Genomic DNA, 25,513 nt, shown 5'->3' on the forward strand with positions numbered 1-25,513 from the left:
AGGGAAGGAGAGAAACCTTGCCATTTGCTCCTGAGAGGTCTAGTAAACTGGACGTTCAGGACCAACCTTTGGATTTAGCAATAAGGAAATCACTGGGGACTTTTTTTCCTTTAATTTTTATTTTTATTGTAATGTAGTTGATTGCACATATCTGTGGGTTACAGAGTTGAATATCAATAAGTGTGAAACATGTGATGCTTAAATCAGAATATTATATATTCAACAATATACAATGTCATCACTTTCTGTGGCTCTTTACCAATTCTTCCCTTTCTCCTGCTTCCCCTCTCCCACCTTTAGTAACTTCAGCTCTCCGTTTGAAAGTTCAACATATTATTGTGACTGTTGTCTCTTTCTTTCTTTCTTTTATTTATATGTTTATTTTTTAGCTCCCACTTATGAGTGAGGATGTACAGTATTTCTCTTTCTGTGCCTGGCTTATTGCACTTAACATGATTTTCTCCAAGTTCATCCATCTTGCTGCAAATGGCAATATTTCATTCTTTTTCGTGGGCAGGGTAGTATTCCATTGTGTATACATTTTCATTATCCAGTCATCTGACAGTGGAGATTTAGGTTGGTTCCAACTCTTAGCTGTTGTAAATAGAGCTGCAATAAAAATGGGGGTGCAGGTATCCCTTCAACATGATGCTTTCCATTCCTTTGCGTATATTTCTAGAAGTGGAATTAATGGATCATATGGCAGTTCTATCTGAAGTTGTTTGAGGAAACTCCATACTGTTTTCCATTTGGCTGCACCAATTTACAGTCCCACCAAAAGTGTAACAGCATTCCCCTTTCTACACATCTCCATCAGCATTTGTTGTTCTCCATCTTTTTAATAACAGTCTAACTAGGGTGAGATGATATGTTGTTTTGATTTGCATTTCCCTGATGCTGAGTGATGTTGAGCATTTTTTTCATGTGTCTGTTGGCCATTTGTATATCTTCCTTTGAGAAATACCTATTCAGCTCCTTTGCCCATTTTTTAACTGGGTTATTTATTTTTTTACTAAGTTGTTTGAGTTTCTTGTATATTCTGGATATTAATCCTTTGTCAGATGCATAGTTTGTAAATATTTTTCCCCACTCTGTAGGTTGTCTTTTCACTCTGTTAATTATTTCTTTTGCTGTGCAGAAGCTTTGCAGCTTGATATAATCCCATTTGTTTATTTTTCCTTGTGTTGCCCGTGCTTTTGGGGTAATATTCTTAAAGTCTTTGCCCAGTCTTACTTCCTGAAGAGGAAATCACTGGTGGCCTCGATAAGAAGATTTCAATGGAGTGCTGAAGACAAAAGCCTAAATGGTCAATTAAGGACAGATGAGAAGTAAGGATGTAAAACACTGAGAATAGACATTTTAAAATTATTTTACTATAGAAGGATTTGGTGATACACTCAGTAAGACATAATCTCAGGGCTCTATAAAGCCCAACCTGGCAACATTGGGCATTTCTCCCAAGGGCTGTGAACTGCTGGCTTTCTGTTTGCTCCTGGGAAGATGCAGCGGCTGTTGAGTCCAGTGAAACGAGTGCTGCAAGTGGGAAGAGTGATGCAGGAAGCTTCCTTCACGCCTGCTTGCCTGCTCCCAGCAGCCCACCAAAGGTGAGTTGCATTGTTCCAGGATCTGTGCAGGTCATGCTTTGAGAAGCATCATAGAACCAGAGGGCCTGCTGCAGGGAAAATCTCACTGGAATCCCGCTCAAAAATTGGCAAGGCTTATGTGCGGCCTTAGGCAGGCTAATTAACTTCTCAGGGTTTCAGTTACCTTATCTCTAAACAGACATTCCCTTTTGGATTTAGAATTGGAGATCCCAAAGGTCTGACACATGTTGTGTTTGTGAACAACGGCATCTTTTACTCCTCCAGCTGCACAAAGCAGTAGAAATATCAGTACCAGGGCCTGCAGCTCTCTCCTCACCTTTACCCCCAGCCCCTGCCGACACCCTCAGGATTCTGTGCCAAAGATCTGATATAAAACGATGAAAAGAAGCTGTGTTTCCCCTGTGCTCCCATTTTATGAAAGAGGGAAATGAAATGTAAAGATAAGAATGTGTGTGTGCATGTGCAAGAAGAACACACGCTCCTTTTCTCTGTAAACACCCCCTCATGTGGTCCACGTGCTCGCAGTCTCCCCGTGGTGATGGTAACACAGCTATTGTTAGTGCCTTGGGCTCCCAGCCTCCTGTGTGTCAGTGTCCAGTCCCTAAACCATCCACTACAGCTAAAGACTAGCCCTTTCTTTCCTTCCAGTTTCACTCTGCATTCTATGAATACTGAAGACTTAGAGAGACAGGTTTGTTTTGTTTTTTTTTAAAAAAAGATGACCAGCAAGGGGATCTTAACCCTTGACTTGGTGCAGTCAGCACCACGCTCTCCCCCGTGGCCTTGGTGTTATCAGCACCACACTCTCCCAAGTGAGCCATGGGCCGGCCCTTAGAGAGATAGTTTTGATCTAGTGTCTTCCCTTGCCTGGTTCCCAGGGAGACTGGGTGTATAAATGTGGGGGTAGGGGTGATACTTACTAGCTTAAATTTCTTCATAACTCTACCATCGTCTACAGTCTCCCCATACCCTGCCAAACTGATGCGTACAGGTCAAATGTTCCAGCTTGGAGTTTAGTCCATTTCTGTATTTGTAAGGAAGGGATTGACGTGGGTTTGTTTGTTTCAATAAGCAACAGCTGGCAAGCAGCCAAGAGACAAACTTCAGTCCTCACCAGCATTCTGACTTCTTTGGCTCAAACTCTTGGAATCATCATTCACATTTCCCTTTGGGTGTACTCACAGCTGATTCCACTATGCGTGGCTGAAATGATGTTAAGAATGCTCTTTATGGGTCACCTTTTCTCTGTATACCTATCCCCTCTAATCCAAACTGTGTCAGCTCTCAGCCCAACCTAGGAGCTACTCCCAGCTGGGCATCTGCTTTGCTGCCTCTAAAATTAAGTAAGAATCATGCCGTCCACTTTCTATTTTTCTCACACATTGTCTTCCTGCTCCCCTACACACCTTCTTCCCCAGGTTCCCTAGCCTGTTCAATAACCCCCACCGCGGCCACTGCCCCTTCATCCCCCTCCAATTCTTTATCAGAAGCTCCCTCGTCCAACAAGTCTGGTCTCAAATGCAGCCTCTTCCATGAAGCCTTTCCTGATCCCCCACCCGTGGAAATCTGTGCTTCCTTTGAACTCCTGTGGGAGTTTGCCCATATCCCTCCTGTGGCCCTTATCACATTCTGCCTTGCAGTGGGGTTATGGAAGTGCTTATCTCATTCCTCCCACTGGTCAAGGCAGTTCTCAAGAACCTTGCTCTCTTTTCTTTGTCCAACCCCTTCACCCCACAGTCCCTCCCCAGCACAGAGCCTGGAATGTAATAGTCAATGTGAAACACAGGGAAGGAAGCAAGATGAAGTAAAGAAATAAAGCTTGGCGCATGTTCTTGAGCAAGGCAACACCAGAACAAAACTGATTTTAAATTAAATAAAGTCGTTTTATAGATATCACCATCTATAAAATGAGCAATGTCATGAAAGTGACCAGATTTTAGGTACTTTCATATGGGAGCATGTGGGAGGCAGTCTTGGTGAGCTCTGTACTTGTAGGTAGAAGGAGAAACTCCAGATTTCACTAGGAGTACTAAGAGTCAGGGTTCAAGAGAAGTGGACAGGTCCAGAAAAGAAATAGAGAAAACACAGGATTAGAAGAATGTTCTTAACTACAGTGGTCTGATGCTTCTGAAAGTCTCTACAAGCTAACTTTCTTCAAGGCTCTGGAATCTGTTTCCCAAAATAGCCCACTACCCAGACATTTACCAAGCGACTGGCTCTTGGAACCTCTCCTTGCAACCTTAGATTTCAAACTGGGAAGAGAGGGAGGGAGTCAGCCTAAAGAAGGCAGAGAGAAAATTAGGCTGTGGGGAAAGCCAGCCAAGCTGGCAAGACCATGTGCTAGCTAACTATTAGCTCCTAGATACTGGGGAAGCTTCTCTATAAATATTTGACAGTACAAACTCCAGTTATTTGGAGGGCACCAAATAAATAGGGCAGATAAACAAACTCCAAAACTCTCTTCTAAGATACTGATAACAATCACTTTGCCTCACTTTTCTGTAATCACACGATCCACTTTTGCCTCACACAGTCTTTAAAGATGACCTTCCTGATGGGAGAAATGGGGCTACCAGAAGCCCAGAATCCTGAAGATGATTGATAGATACATTCAATCTGAGTCATAGCTCCTGTGGCATGGAACTAAATTTATAAGCCTGACACTCAAGGCAGTGAAGAAACAATATTTCTAACACATGAAAAATGATGAAGTTGCTCTGAGTACATCACTTCACAAGCACGTGCCTTGATTTCACCATCTATAAAATGAAGAATGTCATGAAAGTGACCAGATTTTAGGTACTTTCATATGAGAGCATGTGGGAGGTGGACTTGATGAGCTCTGTACTTGTAGATAGAAGGAGAAACTCCAGATTTTCACCAGAGGTATAAGGGTCAGGGTTCAAGAGAACTGGATGGGTCCAGAAAAGAAGCAGATGATCTTTTTCCTCGTCTACTGACCCCTCCCCCACTTACTTTCTCTTTGCCCCCATGTAGAATTGCTCTCTCTGCCCTCTGTGTTCCACAGGTTTGCTTCTTCTACTATGTATTCAGCTGTAAAAACGTCTGCCTTCTCCATTAGGCTGTGCCCTCTTTGTTGGCACAAAACGTGCCTTGTGTACTGTTGGATTTCTGGGTCAGCTCTGTGTTGGGTGGGCTCATTTAATACTGGGAGGCCCAATCAGAAAAAGCAGATAGGACGGAATCAAGCAGAAAACTTCCTTAAAAAGTAAAGAAAAAAAAAAAAAAAAGAAGGAAAAAGAAAGAAGGAGGCTAATGGGTACACTTTCAAACTGAGTGAAATCTTAAAAATTATGCCCTATAAGGGTTAATAACATATGAGGGTACTTCAAAAAGTTCATGGAAACATGGAATTAAAAGATAATATGAATCTTTCCATAAATTTTTTGACATACCCTCATATATAGAAGTAAAGTACATGACAATAATAGCTCAAAGAGATGCAGGGGAGTAAATGCAGTTAACGTAAAGTAAGGTTTTGCACTGTTCAGAAAGTAATAGAAGTATTAATTCAAGTTAGACTACAATAAGACAAGTATGCACATTGTAATCTCTAGAGTAACCTCTAAAAGAAAAAGAGGGGATAAAATGGAATAGTAAATATTTGCTTAATCAAAAACAATATAGGAACCGAGGAATAAAGGAACAAAGAACATATGAGACAAACAGAAACAAACAGCGAGATGATAGACTTAATTCCAACTACATCAGTAATTACAATAAATATAAAGGACTAAATACTCCAACTAAAACATTGCTATTGTAAGACTTGCTAAAAGTTTTTAAAAGGCTCAACTATATACTATTTACAATAGACACATGTTAAATATAAAGACTTTGAGAGGTTAAAAGTATAAAAGGACAGAAGAAGATATACCGCACAAACAGTAATCGGGAAAAGTAGACTTTATGGCAAGAGTGATACAAAGATAAAAAGAGATGTTTAATAAGAATAAAAGGGTCAATTCAACAGAAAGATATAACAACAGTAAATTTGTAGTCATCTGATAACATAGCTTCAAAATATATAAAAAATGAATTAAATGTTTGTTGCATTACTGTCTTTTGAGGAAACTAACTACAAACCATTAGTGGGATCATAATTGTTATCTCCATCACAGGTTTTCTACAGTCTGTGCTGTTCCCCTGGCCAAAACAGATACTTGGCCAAAAGATGTGGGCATCCTTGCCATGGAGGTCTACTTCCCAGCTCAATATGTGGACCAAACTGACCTGGAGAAGTATAACAATGTGGAAGCAGGGAAGTACACAGAGGGCTTGGGCCAAACCCATATGGGCTTCTGCTCGGTCCAGGAGGACATCAACTCCCTGTGCCTGACAGTGGTGCAAAAGCTAATGGAGCGCACACAGCTCCCATGGGACTCCGTGGGCCGGCTGGAAGTGGGCACTGAGACCATCATTGACAAGTCCAAGGCTGTCAAAACAGTGCTCATGGAACTCTTTCAGGATTCAGGCAACACTGACATCGAGGGCATAGATACCACCAATGCCTGCTATGGTGGCACTGCCTCCCTCTTCAATGCTGCCAACTGGATGGAGTCCAGCTCCTGGGATGGTACGTGCTGCCAGGGGCCTTATGTAAGAAAGGAGCCGGAGTTGGAGGTGAATTCTATTAGTTTTGTTTCTCCGTTCCCCAGGTGGCTTCCTCCAGGGAGAGAAGGCCAACTTATTTACATAGCTGTTGCTATTATCCAACAAACACAGTGATAGTAAACATTTAGACTTGTATAGCTTTACACAGTTATTTATGTAGCATGTTCACATAGTCATTCATTTAGTCCTTGCAATGACTAGGAAATGGGCATTGTACCTAATTTATAGATGAGAAAATGGAAGATCTGATATCTTACACGTAATGAGTGGCAGAGACAAGACACCAAACCAAATCCAATACATTTCCTATTTTACTGTATGTTTCTCTTAAACATCTCCTAAGTCTCTGAGAGACACACTGGCAATGTTGAAAGATTTATACAAGTTTAGATGTTATAGGGAAAACAGCCTGGTAGAAACAGGCAGAGAGAAACACAGGATAGACTATTACAGAGTTTTTCTAGTCTTTATCCCTTGCTTGGCTCCTAGGAGGTTTCTTTTTATTTAATGTATTAACATTACTTTGTACATTACTCATGTCTTTCCTCAGTGCTGTATTGTAGGAATAACCCCCGTTGTGATGGCAAGAAAAGGCTCGAGGGAAGAAGTACAAGATGAGATTTAGAAACCCTAGCTCTGTCAATAATTGTTGACATGTCCCTTAACCTCTTTGAGCTTCAGGTTTATTTGCCTGGCTGCCTGTGTGGCTGGCAAGAGGACTGAAGTTGTGATGGCAAGAAAAGGTTCGAGGGAAGAAGTACAAGATGAGATTTAGAAACCCTAGCTCTGTCAATAATTGTTGACATGTCCCTAACCTCTTTGAGCTTCAGGTTTATTTGCCTGGCTGCCTGTGTGGCTGGCAAGAGGACTGAATAAAAGAATCCACAGAGATGTGGAACAGCAGTACCTTGGCAGTCAAGGCACTCTATACTTACGAAGTTTGAAGCTAGGATTAAAAACCTTAGAAATCATAACAAACAATTATAAAAATAATTACAAAGTCTTAATGTTGACGGGGACCTTAGAGATTATTTAGTACAATGTCTTTTGCTTTTAAAAAGAGGCCGAGAGGCATTTAACAGTGTTCTCTGTTCATGCAGCAAGACGGCGCAATCCCAATAGTGGTTTTTCAACTGCCCTGTATGACCTCACAGTTAAGGGTTCCATTGATACGACATGTTCCACTCATTCCACGCATGTCATCAAATGTCATCAATGTGATGACATTCTGTCATCAAATGTCTTCTAACAGTGTTTCTCCTGCTTGGTACTTGTATTACTTCCTTTTTAGCAATCCCTATCTCCATTACCACCACCAATACATTCAACCAATGGTAGTGATGGTACATCTTTCTTGTCTCTCTTTACAGGTCGCTATGCAATGGTGGTCTGTGGTGACATTGCAGTCTATCCCAATGGTAATGCACGTCCCACAGGTGGGGCTGGAGCTGTGGCAATGCTGGTTGGGCCCAAGGCCCCTCTGGTCCTGGAACGAGGTTTGTAGTCAACCGTTACCAAGAGGCTGTGCGTGGCATAGCCAAATACATAGCTCCTAATCCAAATTGGCATACCCACTGCTTACTCAGGGCTGAGGTAGGGGGTTGCGATGGTATCGCTTGCCTCCTAAAGGCTGGTCTGGGGAGCAGAGGGTAGGGAAGAAGGGAAGAGGAAAGTCAGGTCTCCTCTCCTGCATCATCGCGCACTGGAATAATAATGCATGGAATGAGCGGCACAGGTATTGATGCGGAGCCCTAGGAAACTAAAGTGGCAATTCAAGATGAAGAAAGATACCTGGGTAAAAAGTGAAAGTCTTTCCTTTGAGGGTTTTGTCTTCTATTTCAGGTTTTGCTAAGCCCACATAAGTGCATAAAGGGAAATATAATTCTCACCTATGTAATACCAAAACTCTATACAACTCCTTTTGACTATGTGAGAGATGTGGAGTTGGGCTTGGGCTTGGACACAGATACAAACCAGGAAGCTCTTTCTCCATGGTTCTCCCATCCCTTCTGCTTGAGGTGGGCTGCTTGCGTAGTCCCTGAAACCCTCTGTGTGCCTTTCCAGGGCTTAGGAGTACCCACATGGAGAACGCATATGACTTCTATAAACCAAATGTGGCTTCAGAGTACCCATTGGTGGACGGGAAGCTTTCTATCCAGTGCTACTTACGGGCCTTGGACCGATGTTACACATTATACCGCCAAAAAATCCAGAAGCAGTGGAAGCAAGGTATGGGATTCGGAGGGAAAAAAGTGGGAGCTCTATTTATTTGGGCCAAGACTTTGTAACTAAAAGCTTAAGACAAGGTCTCTAATCTCCTTCCCTGAAAAAGATATCAGGAAAATTGGTTCATGTCTCCCTCTTACACTCTTCCCTGGATCTATGCTAAAATCCATTTGCATGCCATTCAAATTCAAGTATAAAATTTCCCGTAACTTGAGCTAAATGAAATAAAGTAAACAATCCAGGGCCAGAGCCACCAGTATACAACCAGCTGGTGTCAGCCACATGGGGAGATACTGTTGTGAGGTAGGGTAACTACTACGGAGGTTGGGATTTGTTTCTGTTTAAGCCAGGCATGATTAACTCTCGGCTTATATAGTTCGCTACCTTTTAAAGTCTGGTTGATGTTGAAAAATCTTACCTACATTTCTCGTATGCTAAAGTGTTATCAGTGATTTTTTTTTCTGGATAGTGGTGTTACAAGTTGATTTTATTTCCACCTTTAGTTTCTGAATTTCTCTGCTAAAAAATGTATACAGCTTTCACAATCAAAAAAGAAGCAAATAAATATTAGGGTGGTATAAGGAGCCACTTCTTGCTCTTTTCCACTGCACTGGGCAGGACATCACCTTCCAGAGGCGATCCTATGGGTAAGGAGTCTACTGGACCTCTCTGCCTCTGCCTGTCCACTGTAAAATTGCTATTGTCTAATTACTCTCGCCTCCTCTGAATTCATATGGCATTTTAATTTTACTCCTTATGCTCACATAGAATTTGACGGATGCTGCTTTGGATCACAGCACTAAATTGTGAGTGTCCCTAAAGGCACAGGTTGCATTGTCCTCCTCTTCAGAGTGAGAGACAGTCCATAGTGTGGAGGCACAGACATCTGAGCTGAAATCCAAAGCCAGGCTTTTTCAAGTTGGGTGACCTTGGACCATAACTTAATATTCTGGAGATTCTTTTTTTTTTTTTTCCTTTTTGTCGTGACCTGCAACGGGATCGCAACCCTCGGTGTTGTGCCCGCACCTCGCTCAGCCAGTGAGCGGGAACCAGTCTGTATGTGGGATCCGAACCCTCGGCGGGAGCGCCGCCGCACTCCCAAGTGGCGCACTGTAGCAGTGCGCCACCGGGCCAGCCCATATTCTGGAGATTCTGCATCCTCCTCTGGAAAATGGAGAAAAATAATACAATGCAAGGCTGATTTGCAGAAAGCATCTGCCATAGAGGATGGCAAGAGTAGATACAAAGATGTTCATCGATTGCCCTTCTTTCCTTATACGTAGAGGCTGCTTAGTAAATGTGTGTGAAATGAATGAACAAACCTTATGTGTGTTTGCTGGAGGTGGGACTAGCTCTCTGGGAGGCCTAGGGTCCCTCAGCACAGTTGGACCTCAGAGAGTGGGTCTATATGGCTCATCTACACGCCACACCCTTGCCTTCAAATTTCCTCTTCCAGCCGGCATCGATCGACCTTTCACCCTGGACGATTTACAGTTTATGATCTTTCACACGCCCTTTTGCAAGATGGTCCAGAAATCTCTGGCTCGCCTGATGTTCAATGACTTCCTGTCAGCCAGCAGCGACACGCAAAACAGCTTATATAAGGGGCTAGAGGCTTTCAGGTGAGTCCTCTTCATAGGGAACCTAGGGGCTGGTGAGGTGTGACAAGGAGGAGGCCCCCTCACACCTTGAGTCTGGACACCAGCATTCCTGTGGGAATAAAGGGCAGTCCTCCAGCACAGCAGAAATGACACCGAGTCCTCACATGGGCGATGGGTTATTTTCTGCACAGGGCCCTCCATGTGTCATCTCCTCCAGCACAGCAGAAATGACACCGAGTCCTCACATGGGCGATGGGTTATTTTCTGCACAGGGCCCTCCATGTGTCATCTCCTCCAGCACAGCAGAAATGACACCGAGTCCTCACATGGGCGATGGGTTATTTTCTGCACAGGGCCCTCCATGTGTCATCTCCTCCAGCACAGCAGAAATGACACCGAGTCCTCACATGGGCGATGGGTTATTTTCTGCACAGGGCCCTCCATGTGTCATCTATTCTAAGTTAAGAAAGTATGCTAAACAGAATGCATGGTATGATTTTATTTCTAATTCTCTAATAAACTATACGAAAGTAGGGATGGATGCCACAAGAAAAATTTCTATCTCTGAATGGTAGGACTATTAGTGGCGTGTTTTTCTTTATGCTTTTCTGCATTTCCAAATATTGTAATAAAAACACGTGCCCGAAAGTTTTCTTTCTAGAAGCTGTTACTTTTCCCCCTTATTCCCACCTTCCTTGGCCTCTCTCTTGGCCACCTCTGACGGCCTCACAGGGGACTAAAGCTGGAAGACACCTACACCAACAAGGACGTGGATAAAGCAGCTCTAAAGGCCTCTCTGGACATGTTCAACAAGAAAACCAAGGCCTCCCTTTACCTCTCCACGCACAATGGAAACACATACACCTCCTCCCTGTATGGGTGCCTGGCCTCGCTTCTGTGTCAGTGAGTGCTGCGTCCGGCCCCCCCTCTTCCACACCCCCACGCCTTGGTCTGAGAGGCCAACCAAGCTTGGTTTTTCTCTCTGGCTCAGAATTTTAAAAGAAAGGAAGAGAGGGAGGAGGCAGGGAGGGAAGGAAGGAAGATGAAGGCAGATTTACTATCTGTATTAAACACGGGTCTCCTGACATGGATTTCAGGGCATGGGCAGGATCTATTTGGGCACAGCAAGAAAGTAGTAAAATTGTGTGCATATTTGTGTGTGTGTGTGTGTCTCATCTATTTAAATCTCTGTACTTAGTAGAACATGGTGGTTAAGAAAGTTTAGCTTTAGAGCCTACAATCTTGGCTCAGATCTCTTTACCGCTTAATTAGCTTCGACCTTGGAAAAATACTTATAACATCCATGTGCCTCATTTTCCCCATCTGTAAAATATGTGCAATAACAATATCTGCCTTCTTTTGATGAGCATTAAGTGTCTTAAACAATTAAAACAGCAATGCTTAGCAGGTGCTCAAATGTTAATTGCTATTTCTATTGATTTTTTATTTTGTGGTTTTATAAGGATTTTATTTAACATATATAACATAGGAAAAAATACTTATGGGTGGATTTGTTCAAATTATTACTGATGGGGATGATCAAAAAGTTAGGATTGCTGAACTGTTACCAGACAACAATATGCGGGCCTGGAGGGTGAGTCCAGTGGTCTGACCTCCCCTTGGAGGCACCTCCAGAATTCACTGAGCTCATCTTGTCCTCCTGAGTGGGAAGCAGTTGCCTTTGCACCCTGAAATTCTGTTGTGCTTGCTTTGCCTTATATATCTTGAATTTTAGCTACTCTCCTTTTGGCAAAGTTTCCTACTCCTGGGCCTGTCGCTGTCTACCAAAAATCCTTCTTTATGTGGAGTGCCCGGAACCCATTTTCAGTTGCATGAGGTGGACAGGGACAATGTTGGGCTGGTGGGTTGGTGCTTTATTTGAAATGCAGAATATAATACTGATGTGGTTTGGGTTTTGATTCCTTTCCCTGCAGCCATTCTGCCCAAGACCTGGCTGGCTCCAGAATTGGTGCCTTCTCTTATGGCTCTGGCTTGGCAGCAAGTTTTTTTTCATTGCGAGTGTCCCAGGATGCTTCTCCAGGTGAGTCTCATCTTTCTATCAGGTGCTCCTGACAATATTCATCTGGTAAAAGAACCACCTTCTGCCTTGCCACTACCGAGGCTGCCATCCTGACAGAATCGTGTTGTGAGTAAGAGCACAGAAGAATGCTGAAGGGATTTAAGCAGTGGAGTAAGTTTGTCTAATTTATGTATTTAAAGCACTTCCCTGGTACTACTTAGAGACTAGGTTGAAGAAGAACAGTGGAGAATATGGAGAGACCAGTTAGAGTGTTCCAGCAAATAGCCCAGGCAAGAGGTAATGGGGATTTGGTTGTCCTGATTAAAGAAAAGTTGATGGATTTGAGATATCCAGTATTTGTTGCTTATTTTATGATTGATGTGATCAAGGACACGCATCTAAGCAGTACGTGGGACATACCTTGACTAGAAGAGTGCGTCTGCCTGCACGTTTTGCTAACATTTATGTTTGCGTTCCATTGCTTGGTGTTCTAAGCGCCACGCAGGGCACTTTCCCCCAGGGCGTGAGCTCCCAAAGAACCTGGCTCTTTGCTGGACTCTCGATGGGCAGTAGTGATAAGGACGATGAGGCAGGTTTAACAATCTTACTTTTGTTTCCCAGGCTCCCCACTTGAGAAGCTGGTATCTAGTGTATCAGACCTGCCAAAACGCCTCGCCTCCCGGAAGCGTATGTCCCCTGAAGAGTTCACAGAAATAATGGACCAAAGAGAGCAATTCTTCCACAAGGGTAAGAAAAAGGACAGGAAGAGGGGAGGTGAAGGTAATTCATCTCAGATTCCATGCCAGTAGCGGGAGCTAGGGATTCATGAGACATCTAGAATATAGTGAGCTAGGTCAAGACATCTATGAGGTATGATTGGAAGAAGTTTCTTTTGGGTTGAAAGGGATAAGAACTGGGTGGGAAAGCAGAAGGCAGAGTTGGGAAGAGGTAGGAGGAAGCATGTAGCTTCCCAGTATAGACTGTAGCCAACCGTCTGGAACACGACACCAGACAATATAGTCCCATGACAGCCAGAAGTACAGTCTTTGAAAATGCTGTCAGTGCAACTGTTGAAAGAGCCCAGACTTCAGAGCTAAATATCCAAATCTAAACCTGAGCTGTGCCACTTACCAGCTGTTTGTCTTTGGAAAAACAATTGAACTTTTCTCGGTTGTCTCATTTCTAAAATTATACAAGGGATTTCCAAATAGATTTAATGAATTATTGTACACATACAAGTTACCAACAAATATTACTTTCTCCTCCCTTTTGCACCCTTTCTCCACCAAACATAGAAACAAAATATTATCCAAAAAAGCAGCAAATGAAAAGGAAACAAAAGCCCCAGGTAGTACTGAAGAGACCAGACGGTGATTTTAAAACCATGGTAACTATATATTTGCAAGCAAAGCTTGGGGCACATGGTTAGCAGTGTGGTCTGAAAAGGAGAAAAAACATTGGGAATTGGGAATGTTATGGAAAACCTAGACCTAGTAGCCACTGGTCTCATCTGGAACAGGAGGTGTGTTAGAGCAAATTAAAAACAATGAAAATAAAAGTAGGACCTCCAATTTGAACATTAATGGACCAACCACTGAAGTGCTTCAATGAACCAGAGCCAGAGAACTTAAGACTAGGACGGGGTTGTCTATTAGTAAACAGCTCTGAGGTACGCCTCAACCTTGGTAGCACTGCCAAAAGAATGTGGTGAAGATTTCAGTGGAGAAAAGGCATGTTTGCCATAAGAAAATGTTATACTCCTGTAATAAAATTCATAATAGCCAGGCCTTAAGTGCTGGATCCGAGATGGCTGCTTCTCTGGCTCCTCTGCTGGCCCACTGTTCAGTCTCGTATACGATAGGTGACCTGGCTGCCAGCATAGCCAGGAGAGCTTCGCCATGAAGTTGTAGGTATCCCTGTCACTACTTTTTCTTCCCCAAGCCCCTAGAACTCTTTGTGAGTATTGTCTCTTTTTCTCATTCCACAGTGAATTTCTCACCACCTGGTGACACAAACAGCCTTTTCCCGGGTACTTGGTACCTGGAGCGAGTGGACGAGCTGTATCGTCGAAAGTATGCCCGGCGTCCCGTCTAAACAGGGTGAGTAAGAGTTTGCAGTGCTGGTGGCATAAAACCCTGATGTTATCCTCTGGGTAACACATGCGGTCTTGTTACTATAACCAGGCCAGAGAGGGTCATAGCTTCTAAACTGATCAGAGGTAAGGATGCTGGTGGCATAAAACCCTGATGTTATCCTCTGGGTAACACATGTGGTCTTGTTACTATAACCAGGCCAGAGAGGGTCATAGCTTCTAAACTGATCAGAGGTAAGGAGTTTGTTACCATGAGGACCAATTAAAACTCTTGGGGCTCTTTGACTCAGAAACGCAAAAAACGGGGAAGGGGCATGTTCTGAAATCTTGGCTGTGCAAAAAAGAGTCAGAAGTTTTTACTCGATCTGCTCAAGATGGGAAACTCCCCTAGAAGCTTGATAGAAACAAAATTAGCACCCATAAGAGGAAGCAGGCTGTGAACCTGAACCTGTGGAGCTCATTACCCCAAAAGGATGAGATCAGTAACAAAGATGAGTCGCTTCAGAAGAGACACACTAGTGTGTTGGGGACAGATTCATAAGGACACAGGGTCATTGCGAGTTCTGCTAGAGCCAGAAGCCTCAGCTGGTGGGAGCTTCAGGCTAGAAGGCTGCATAGCAATTCTCATGTCATGCATGTTTTTCCCTGAGGAGAAGCAGTGAGGTTTGGGAAGTTAGTGGGGACAGGTGTAAGGAGAAGAGAGTTTAATGGAAGAGGGTTGGGGTGAGAGGAGAAATGGGAGAATTCTTTATGGTACATTTAAAAGGAAAACCAAGTATTGAGGATTAGAATCTTATAGTTTATGGACCTAGATATCTGCCTTCAGTTTACCAAATAGGTAAGATAAGCACGTGGAAAAGTGAGGAGGGATTTCTTTCATATCCCCTGAATCTCGATTAATACAGTCTTTGTGCCTAAATACTTCCTCTATATTTTTCTGTTTTCCCCCATCTTTGGTAGATGAAGGGAGAACAGTAAAAAGGGGTGCCCAGGGCAGGGTATGGAGCAGGCAAAAGAGATGAGAAGTCAATGGATAAAGGAGATACAGATAAAACAGCACAAGAGGAAGCAGAGAAAGTGCAGGTGAGGGAGCCCCCAGTTCATCCCTGACCACTGGAACATTCTCAGTTGCCTGGCTTCCTCGCTAGCTGCTGAAGGGCTATCGCCGGATGTTAGAGGCCAGGAGAGGTGGACAGCTGGCAGGCCAGGGCTGCAGGATGCAGCTGAGAAAGGCAGGCTCAGGAGCGGACTCACGAGACTGTGGTACTGCCAAGGAGTTGGTTCGTTTGAAATACAGTTCTTAAGGGCAGACCAGTGGCAAAGAGAGGGCTGTTGAATGTGTCAAGCTAGTCCAGTCATGAAAAGCAGAGAGAGAGAGAGAGAGAGACACTTGGGAGTTTTCAAGGGAGAATTTCCAAATCAGGCTTCCTACTTCCCATGATCAACAAGCCTCTCACAAGTGCTTAGGCAGCACTGAACCTACAAAGGGAAAAGCTGGGAATCTTGTACTTTTCTCATGCTGATTACTCAATCACGTGAGCAATGAACAAAAATGCATTTTTAGCTGAAATGAAGGTTTTGTGTAAATGCAGCATGCTGTGGAGCTTTACGGGTCTCTGTACTGCCCTAGCTTGCCCAGCCCGCTCTAGTGTCACAGGCAAAGCATGTAACAGGGACTCTGCCCACCCCCGGCCTTGGCTCCTGTAGCACTGAGCACAGGTCTTTCACGTGTCTAGGCAGTGGGAGCACCTCAGACCTCGGGATGCAGTTAGGAGAGCCCCTTTGTACAGCCATGCCTCAGCAAAGAGCAGGTACTGGGGGTCAGATCCCCAGAATGAGACTCATTGAATGTTCTTCTTTTTGTTTCTTTAAGTTCTACAGATCGATGAAGTGGTTCCTGGGAAAAGTACACTAGCAGAGCTTCTGCCCATAAATAGTATTTTAAAAATCCCACTCTTAGTGGCTAAATCAATTTGACACCGTAGCCTCCACAAGCATTGGCCCTGTAAAGGGAGGGGCCGCTCTTAGAGGATCCCTCCTGCCTTTCCCTGCTGTGGTCGCTGAGACCAGCTTATGGCACTACGGACCAGGGGTCCTTTATGAAAGAGCAAGATGGAGTAATGGAGAGGACTCTTCTTGAATCACTGGCCTCCGGAAATATGGCAGATCCATTGTCTCCTTTGAGATCCAGATAAACTTTTCTATCATTTGTTATAACTTTATTATTGTCAAACTTTTGTGCTGTTTTATCTTTCTTTCTTAAGTTTTCCTGTGGATTTTAAAATTTTATATCTTGTCCTAAGCTAATATATGGCAATTAAACAGAGAGAAGGAGGAAATGACTCCTGTATTTCCTGGAACCCAGCACACAAAAAGTGCACCAGCTGACACGCACCTAAATCTGCCAGACCTGTGGGTTACTCATCCCACACTCTCCCTCTCTCCCTTTCCAGTTCTCTTCTGTTTCTGCTGCTTGCTAAGTACTAGCACAGATACAAGGCAAGTTAAGATAGTGAAACCTAGCTTCCCTCCAGCCTACTTCCCCGATCTGAAGACGCCGTGCACAGGGAGAGCCAGCAGGAGCTGCTCATCAAACCTCCTGGATCATACCTTGCCAGTGTTACCTGGACAAATGACACAGGGGCAGAAGTTAACAGGTTAAATTTTTACCTCCTCCAGACCCCCCTGCGCCCCAAAATGATACCTAGTAGCTAGCAGGAAATTTTTCCATTAGAGGATTTTCCCCCCTTGGATTAGGACACTGCTTTTTCCAGCATCCTCTTATAAGAAAGCAGCGGTTCAGGCCGGCCCGGTGGCGCACTGGATAGTGCGCCGCTTGGGAAGCGCGGTGGCGCTCCTGCCCGAGGGTTCGGATCCCACATACAGACCGGTTCCCGCTCACTGGCTGAGCGAGGCATGGGGGCGACGCTGAGGGTTGCAATCCCGTTGCCGGTCCCCGGCCCGGTGCGGGGGCAACACTGAGGGTTGCAGAGATGAGAGAGGGTCATCTTCAGAGCACCCACACCCAGGCCATTTGCCCATCCCAGTCTCCCTCCACACCCCCTACTCTCCGGTCACCAAAACCAAGTCCCAGGGCTGCTGTGGATGCCCTCTGGTGGCTCTTCAGGACAATGACAACACAAAGATGCAGGGAGTTTGGGGTAGGCGCTTTATTAGATGGTTATGCTGTACTGCAGGGTTAGACGAGTCTGTGTCCAGCCCCAGGAATGTGGCTCTCCTCTCCCTCTTGATCACAGTGGGCAGGTTTCTTCACAAAAGCCCCAGAGGCTGGGACCAGTGAGCCCCAGGGTTAGAACTGGAACTGGAAGGCCTCGTTCACATGCTGCTTCCATGCTTCCAGGTTGGGCAGCAGGGAGGAGATGCCCATAACGTGCCAGGTCTCCCCATCTGACACCAGTGAGGTCTGGTAGGACAGCAGCCGCACACCTGCCTCTGCCAGGAGGCCTGCAAGCAGAAGAAACCCCCGGTTGGCATAGGGCATGGGGAGGAGGGGTGAGCAGCTGGGAGCAGAGTCGGAAGTCCTGGGCTTCTGTGATAAAGTTGCAATGCGGGAACAATGGCCTTGGAATCAGAGCTGAGATTAAGGGAACAGCAGGGCCATGAAGAGCTATAAGTAGCTCTTGACTTTTGCTGATTGCCAGTTTCATTCAGGCCAACAGCAAGGGAGAAAAGCAGGGGAAAGTGCCCTGGGCAACTAACAAAGGTGGTGAAATTAGGCCCTTCGGGGTCTGGGGACACACCATCTGCCATACCAGGATGTGTTCCAAAACCCCAGCAGCTTAGGCCCCAGGGAACTGGGGCAGGGCCAAGACACCCACGACCAATGGAGGGGATGTCCTGGCAGGCTCTGTGGCAGCCAGGCTGGCCACCAGGGCCTGTGGGCAGGGAGAAGGAAACCTGCCCTCAGTGGCCCTGAGCTCCTGGGGAACAACTCTGTGGTCCAGTCCACTTAACATGGTGGGTTAGTGATAGAGGCTCTGGTCCCACCCCTGCCTCAATGCTCTGTGACCTTAGATAAGGCATCTCTCAGTGGCCCTGAGCTCCTGGGGAACAACTCTGTGGTCCAGTCCACTTAACATGGTGGGTAGTGATAGAGGCTCTGGTCCCACCCCTGCCTCAATGCTCTGTGACCTTAGATAAGGCATCTTCCCTCTCTGAACCCAGTATTCACCCCCTGAACATTCTGGAAACAGGAATGACAGATCCTTGGTATGGTGCAGACCCAGAGATGCCCTGAGAATTTGAGAGGGGCTGAAGGAGGCAGGAGGTCTACAGGGCCTAATCCCAGGGCAGATCCCACCCTGCAACAAGGGCACTGGCCAGCCCTCCAGGGCCCTACTCACCAAGCATGGTAGGCAGCATTGCAGGGTTGGAGGGCTGAGCCCGAAACATGAGCAGGGGCAGGCCCCTGCGGAGAGGCACTTCTGGCGTGAAGACAGCTCCATTGAGCGCCTGCAGCACAGGCGTGGTGCCCTGGACTGAGCCCACAGCCTGGTAGGGGGCGCCTTCCAGGGCCACGGTCAGAAAGCATTCCCCGCAGCCCTGCTCCTCTGTTGTGGCAGGGCTGTGGGAGGCAGTGACCTGCACAGAGAAGGCCAGAAAGAGCAGTCACTCCTCCTGGCATCCTGCCCACCCTCGCTCTTGGCCTCACCACCCATTTGTAGGCTCCAATCTGGCCAGTAGGCTCAGCAACTCAGGGCCAGGGGGAGAGGGCAAATGGGCTAAGCCTAGTGCCCCTGAACATCAGCTTCCTGGGACCATCAGTGATATCCCTAACGGGGAGCAAAGGGAGATCTGCCAGGCACAGGTGATGGCTTGGAGGGGAGGCTGGGGTTTGGGGAGAGGGAGGGAGGGTTCAGTGCTGGGGGGGGTCTCAGCTGACCCTCCTCCTCTGACACACTGCTTCTGTGGCCTCACTGGGGTGCGGGTGTAGGGGGAGGGTGGGGACATGGCAGCTTTATGCCTCTTCTGCCAGCGCTCCCAGCTGAGAAACACAGACTATGATCTAGAAAGGGAGCCAGAGGGGCAGCCACCCAAGGGAAGCCATGAGAGTCAGCAGAGGATGTGCTACCTGCTCCAGAGCTGGCAGGCTAATCAAGAACTTGGGTGCTGTGGTACAAGGAGCACTAGATAGAGGGCTGGAGGCCGCACGCTGGGCCACCCCCAAGCCCCCCAATCAATGCAGCCTGTGAGATGAGGGTATGGCTACCACTCCCCATTCAGAACACTTATGCACAAAGTGTCTTCATGAGCCAGGCTTGGAGGTAGGCAGTATCTCCACTTTGCAGATGAAGACATTATAGCTGCCTCTCACAGGCAGACAGGGTCAATGGCAGAACTTGCACCCAGGACTTTGCCCAATGAGTAGGATTGTTAAATGGCCTCTGGAAATGTGGGGGCAGAGCAGTGCTGACAGAGGGTATGGGGATGGGGGGCGCACATCAAGGCCAGCTTCTTTCACCAGCAGCTTGGCGTTCACCAAGTTCACATCCGCCTGCTTGGAAGCTTCTTTCAGGAGGCCCACAATGACTGCAGGGCCTAGGCAGTTTCCAGCATTCCTCAAGGCTGTTCCTGGCACAGAGAGCAACCACCATAAGGTCCCCGTTTGCTGAGCACTGCACAAGGGAGCAGGGGGTCACTGGCCCTAGCTCTGGGCTATGAGATCCTTGCTGTCCTGGGGACCCCATCCGCAGTCTGCAGTTCCTGGGCAGCTCCACTTCTCCTCCAGAGGGCTCAGAGCCAGCCAGGGAGCCCAGGACACTTTAGCCAGCCTGAGAAACTCCTCTTCAAAACTCTGCCCTACTCCACTGGCCACCCTGGCCTGCCTGTCATTCTCCCAGGGACGCTTAGAAAATTCCCCACTCCCACCCCTACCTGGCGAGGGTCTGAGTACCCTTGCCGGCCGCAGGAAGTGAAAGCAGAAAGGAGCAACTGAAGCAGCAGCTGCCCGGTCCCCTGCCTGGTTTCCTCCGGGGCCTGGGCACCCGGGCCAGTGGGGCTCTGTCCTTCTTGGTATTGTCAGTGCTCGGGGCTTAACCACTTTACCCCGCAATCTCTCCCTGGCAGTCAGTGGGGGAGGACAAGCCTCTACAGGGTGGTCACTCAGCCATGGCTGCCTGGTGTTGCATCTACTACAAAGGCGGCCAGAGCCTGCTCAGCAGCCCAAGGAGTGGACAGAGGGCTCTGCCCCCATTCCCACTCCATGGCTGAGCACACACCCCCGAGGACTGTAAGATTTGCCCATGAACCCACCTTGGTGTGTCACAGAGCACCCAATTTCCCCACTGCCTCATCCAGCGCATCCACCCCCTGATGCTCACTTTGTGTGAAGAAGAGAAAGTCATGCAGCAGGTAAGTGACAATGTCAAAGCCAAAATCAAACATCCTGTTACTTAATTTGGGACTCCCTCCACCCATTCTACGGCTCTTGCATGAAACTCCATCTCCTGTGGAGGTCTCTCTTGCACCCAAAACATGTACATCTTAAAAATACCGCATAAGCATGAATTATGAAAATCACCCCCACCCTCAGCAGTAAGTGAGCTATATTCAGAGCAGCATCCAAGTCACCTCTAAGTCTCTCACTAGCTCTGTGACCTGCAGCAGACACACCCAGCGGGAGAAAAGCCCATGCCCCTCTGTTCCCCTCCCTCTGCAGTGTCCCTAGCTCATCCTCCACCACAACCAAGATCCAGGCTCACCCTGTGTTACCACCTGGATGGTCCCCTTGGGAGATCCAGCCCAGGCTCGCATCAGTGTCCCCAGAGCTTCTGCCAGACCAATCCAAGGCTTAGTGTGTGGAGAGAAGGCACTGGTAAGGGCCTGGGCGTTCACCTGCAGAGAGAAAGTGGAGTAGGTCTGAGGTCAGGAAGAGGCAGGCCAGGCACACACCTGCCCGACTCAGATATTGTTGTGGAGACCCAGCTCCACATAGAGAGAAGGCATAGGGCCACCCATGCTTTGATGCCAGTTGGGTGACAACTTCCATCAGCCACCAACAAGACAATGACTTGTTCCTACAGATGAGGAGAGCCAGAGAGCCAGAAATGGACACAAAAGGCTAAAACCACTCAAAATTGCTAGAGGGGGGAAAAAAGTGGCCTTTCTCACCTCCTTGAATTGTGTCGGCCCTGGCACCCTCCATGGGAGACTTGGATTTTCTCTGCTGGGAAGGGTTTGGATAGCACAATACAAGGAGGTCTTTGACATAAAAAACATAGGGAGTCACAGATAATTGGATATAGAGTAGGGTGGCAGAATTTGTCTTCATTTTTTATTTTTTTTTCTCTGCTGGGAAGGGTTTGGATAGCACAATACAAGGAGGTCTTTGACATAAAAAACACAGGGAGTCACAGATAATTGGATATAGAGTAGGGTGGCAGAATTTGTCTTCATTTTTTATTTTCTATCTTGTTTTTTTTTAAAGTGAGTGTTTACATTGTCACTAACCACTATGATCAATGATCACAATTTATAAAGCTGGATTCACATACTTTTGATGATCTTAGCTGAAGTCCGCCACTAGGCACACTGGGAAGCTGAGGGGGCAGAAGCCACGTATCCTCCTAAAGCTTTGACTCTAGGGTCTGGCTGGCTGGGCCCCCTCCCAGGGGCCCGATAACAAAGCCAGCTTGTTCTGGGCCAAAGTTTCTATTCTGTTTTGTGCTTCAACATGCTCTGGTTCTAAGTTAGGTATCTGGCCACTTTTAGTGAGGGAACTTTTAAAGAGAACCATCTAAGAAGGATTTAATTAGAAACCTGGGGTTTGATGCAAATCCAACAGGCACATTCAAGAAGTAATTAAAAGAAAACAGATTTTCTATTTGTTTTCAGAAAGATGTCATTGGAAAAATATTTAGAGAGGAAGAGAATCGCGGTGTTGCAAGTGATCGCTGAGGCAGGGCTTCACAGGAGTCCCTCTGTGTGGGAGGTGACCCAGCGAGGCCCTCTTGCCGCACCGCCTCCCTTTCTCCTCTCCAAGGGGACACAGAAAGGAAGAGCAGTGGGCCAGGAGGTGGAACCAGAGAACGACCAGCTGCTGGGAGGAGTGCCAGAGCGACAGCTGCTGGGCTGAACCTGCTCAGTGAGGAAGGCCCAGACGGCAGTCGCCTGTTTCTCTGTCCTCTGCGTGGGGCCCGCAGAGCCCAACCCTGCGAGGTGCTCTCCACAGGTCTGCCAAATAAAAACAAGGTTCTCTGTCTGCACTAGAAGACAGGTGGGAGGACGGCAGGGACGAGTCAGGTGCTTCTGGACACCAACCCGACCCTGATGTTATCTCGTGTCCCATGTAAGAACAGAATTGAAGTAGAAAAGAATTAAGGACAGAGATTCCGTACATGATAGAAATGTCTTTCTTTCCAAAGGCCTCCTTGAAGGCTATCAGCGCTTTGGATGAGTGGACACCAACCTGACCCTGATGTTATCTCGTGTCCCATGTAAGAACAGAATTGAAGTAGAAAAGAATTAAGGACAGAGATTCCCTACATGATAGAAATGTCTTTCTTTCCAAAGGCCTCCTTGAAGGCTATCAGCGCTTTGGATGAAGAGTAAAATTTGCCCAAGTTTAACTATTTTAATCAAGAGTTTTTACCTCCTAAGTAAGATGGGGACATTTTGTGGTCCTATTTGATGGAAGCTGTGTTAAGGAGTCCCCTTCAGGAGAAACCCTGGAATGCCACCTAATGACAATGTGAATAAATTGCAGAAACCTGCCTTCAGCAGGGGCTGAAAATATGGAGCAGCCCAGATGGATTGGCAGCGGTCACGGGCCCAACCTCAGCTCGAGTCACCGCCAGCACCGCCTGAGAGGAATGAACCTGCTCGGAAGCCTGGCAGGCACAAGACAAGTGAGAAAGTGTGCTCTGTCCTGAGCAGCCAACACAACACAGAGAGGACAGGGGACACGGACAGATCCTGCGGCCACTGCCATGCTCTCCAGGCCCTCCCGCATGTGGCCCCTGTGACAGCTGGCCCTGAGGAGCCCTGACTCCCAGCCCTAGTAGGGGGTGCTGGGCAGCAGTGGTACCCTGAGCTTTCTCAGGATGAGAGGGCAGGGCAGCTTGGAGAGCTGGGATACCAAACCAGAGGTGGGAGGCTGAACAAACATCCTGCCTTTCTCCTGCGAAAGTTCTGCCCTTGCCAGCGAAAACCTCTCCTCCCCAAACCCATTCACTGACTCCTTTACAATATTGACTACATATTGTAGGCTCACCCACATGAGCTGCAGAGAAGCTTAAATCATGGTTTTTTATCCTCAGAGACCTTAGAATTTAGATTAAGAAGAAAAAGATATAAACTCGTGGAACCTTAATAACAGGAGAGAATGTGGTTAAGTAGTCCAAGAATTGAGAAGGAGCTGGAAGGACCATGCAAGTCTTGGTAGACGAGGTGGTGTGCCCCTTGAAGGAGAGCTATGCCCTCCTTTTTAATCTCTGTCCCCAAGGGCTGTGACAGTACCTGGCACCCACTGGAACTTCAGGAATATCCGAAGACAGAACGAACGAGACAGGACTTGAAGTGTAAGCCAGGTTAGGCATGCAGGAGAAACATGCCAGGCAGGGCCCGGTGTGGGCAAAGACAAGTAGGGGTGTTCTGCCATGAATTGGGGAAAGCAAGGGGCCCGGCTGGCATGGAGGATTCATATCGGGAGGCGGGGAGAGCAGGCTGAGTGGGGCTAAGATGGACACGATGGAAAGGGTGCTCTGGGTGCTTAGGAGGGGCAAGCTCCCTACAGGGCCTTTCTACACAGGCAGTCCCCACCCCGGCCCACCCCCCACATCCAGTATTGTCAAGTAGCTCTCCTCCATTCCCAAACCATGGGGAGAACAAAAGAGCCTTTCTCTAGAGGCTAGGCCCTGGGAAGGGCCACAATCTCTGCGGCAAGGCCACAGTGTAGCAGGACTGAGCTGCTGCCAAGGCCTCAGCTATCAGGGCTGGAGATAAGGCAGCTCCTGCCAACCCCCCCATCCCCAGAGGGCCAACTCCTGCGCATTCCCTTATCTTCAGCTCCTGGACCCAATCCACTCCCCAGAGCCGTCACCATCCCCACAGATGCCCTCCAGCTTTCCTCCCTCTGGCTCTGGTCCCCAGCCCCATGTAGTGATACTTACAACCCCCGCTAGAGATTTCCCCTTCACCATGTCCACAAACTGGACAGCGACTTCCTCCCCGCAGCGACTCTGGGCCTCCCTGGTGCTGGCGCCCAGGTGGGGGCAGCTGATGACGTTCTCATGGTCCACTAAGGCTCGGTCCCGAGGTGGCTCCTGTCCAGAAAGAAACACCTCTAGGCTGGCTGCTGTGGACTGACCATACCCTAGGGCTGCCCCAGGGCATGAGTGGAGGAAGGCAGGAGTGATGCCACCTTCGACTTCTGTTTTGTCACAGTGGTCATTAGACTCAATAATCAGCTTCCTCATGAATGCTCCATTCCAGCAGAGTGGACAGAGCAGATCACAGAAACTGTGGACCAGATTCAAACCTCACCTCCACCTCTTACCACCTAGGTGCCTCAGGCAAACCTCAATCTCTAAGCCTCAGTTTCCTTATCTGTGAAATGGGTTAACACTATCTACCACAACATTATCGTGGGGATTACACACCTTCAACACAGGAGGCTCTCAACCAGGGGCAGCTGTTATTGTTATTGTTTTTTTCCCGTGAAACTCACTCCCTCTCCCCATCCATGCAGCACTTGCTGTTGCTGTGCCTTGCTGGGCTCCTAGCAGTGTCCTGCTCTCTGCAGGCATGCCACACAGGTATCTGCATCCTGGCTCTCAGCAGGACAGGCTGCCCCTGTGGCACCTCCAGCCCACCCTCCTGTGTCTCTTCCATGCCTCCTACTCCCTGAGCAGAACATTGCCCTTGGGAAGATGACCTAGGCTTCTTCTCTTCTGGCCATTCTCCCTGGGGCTCTGTTGGTCCCACTGAATTTTGAGCACGTAACCCTGTGCATTCTGGCCACATAGTAGCAAGTGGCACAAGAATGCTGAAGAGGCCAGAAGGCGCTGTGTTGGTGGGGCTCTGTTGGTCCCACTGAATTTTGAGCATGTAACCCTGTGCGTTCTGGCCACATAGTAGCAAGTGGCACAAGAATGCTGAAGAGGCCAGAAGGCGCTGTGTTGGGGAGGAGAGTAATACAAAGAAGGGCAAGGCACGCCCCTGCCTCAAGGAGCTCATGGTCGAGTTAGAAAGACCACCAGGAGTGCAAACCAAAATGCACCGTGTGCCCTGGGCCGGAACCGACAATGAGTTGTTTCAGGGGCTCAGAGAGGACCCGTGACTCGCCAAGGCCACCCAGGAACCTGCAAACCACAAC

The 25,513-nt window shown here is 47.4% G+C and overlaps 2 protein-coding genes across 2 annotated transcripts; one reads left to right on the forward strand and one right to left on the reverse strand.

Annotated features, from left to right (window-relative positions):
* The first annotated feature begins 1,423 nt into the window (after positions 1–1,423).
* On the forward strand, positions 1,424–14,181 carry HMGCS2 (3-hydroxy-3-methylglutaryl-CoA synthase 2 (mitochondrial)). The gene is made up of 9 exons (XM_008594787.1): positions 1,424–1,604; positions 5,747–6,201; positions 7,610–7,735; positions 8,304–8,468; positions 9,922–10,087; positions 10,799–10,969; positions 12,001–12,107; positions 12,708–12,833; positions 14,074–14,181. The coding sequence occupies exons 1-9, from the start codon at positions 1,501–1,503 to the stop codon at positions 14,178–14,180; spliced, it is 1,527 nt and encodes a 508-aa protein (XP_008593009.1). The 5' UTR covers positions 1,424–1,500; the 3' UTR covers position 14,181.
* Positions 14,182–17,333: 3,152 nt separating this feature from the next.
* PHGDH (phosphoglycerate dehydrogenase) lies at positions 17,334–24,614 on the reverse strand. Its single transcript, XM_008594789.1, has 5 exons — positions 24,309–24,614; positions 20,901–21,033; positions 19,640–19,770; positions 18,543–18,780; positions 17,334–17,643 (listed from the first exon to the last, which is right to left on the reverse strand). The coding sequence occupies exons 1-5, from the start codon at positions 24,612–24,614 to the stop codon at positions 17,489–17,491; spliced, it is 963 nt and encodes a 320-aa protein (XP_008593011.1). The 3' UTR covers positions 17,334–17,488.
* Positions 24,615–25,513: the final 899 nt, after the last annotated feature.

The sequence above is a fragment of the Galeopterus variegatus genome, unplaced genomic scaffold, assembly GCF_000696425.1.
Source record: "Galeopterus variegatus unplaced genomic scaffold, G_variegatus-3.0.2 Scaffold11555, whole genome shotgun sequence".
NCBI classification, from domain to species: Eukaryota; Metazoa; Chordata; class Mammalia; order Dermoptera; family Cynocephalidae; genus Galeopterus; species Galeopterus variegatus.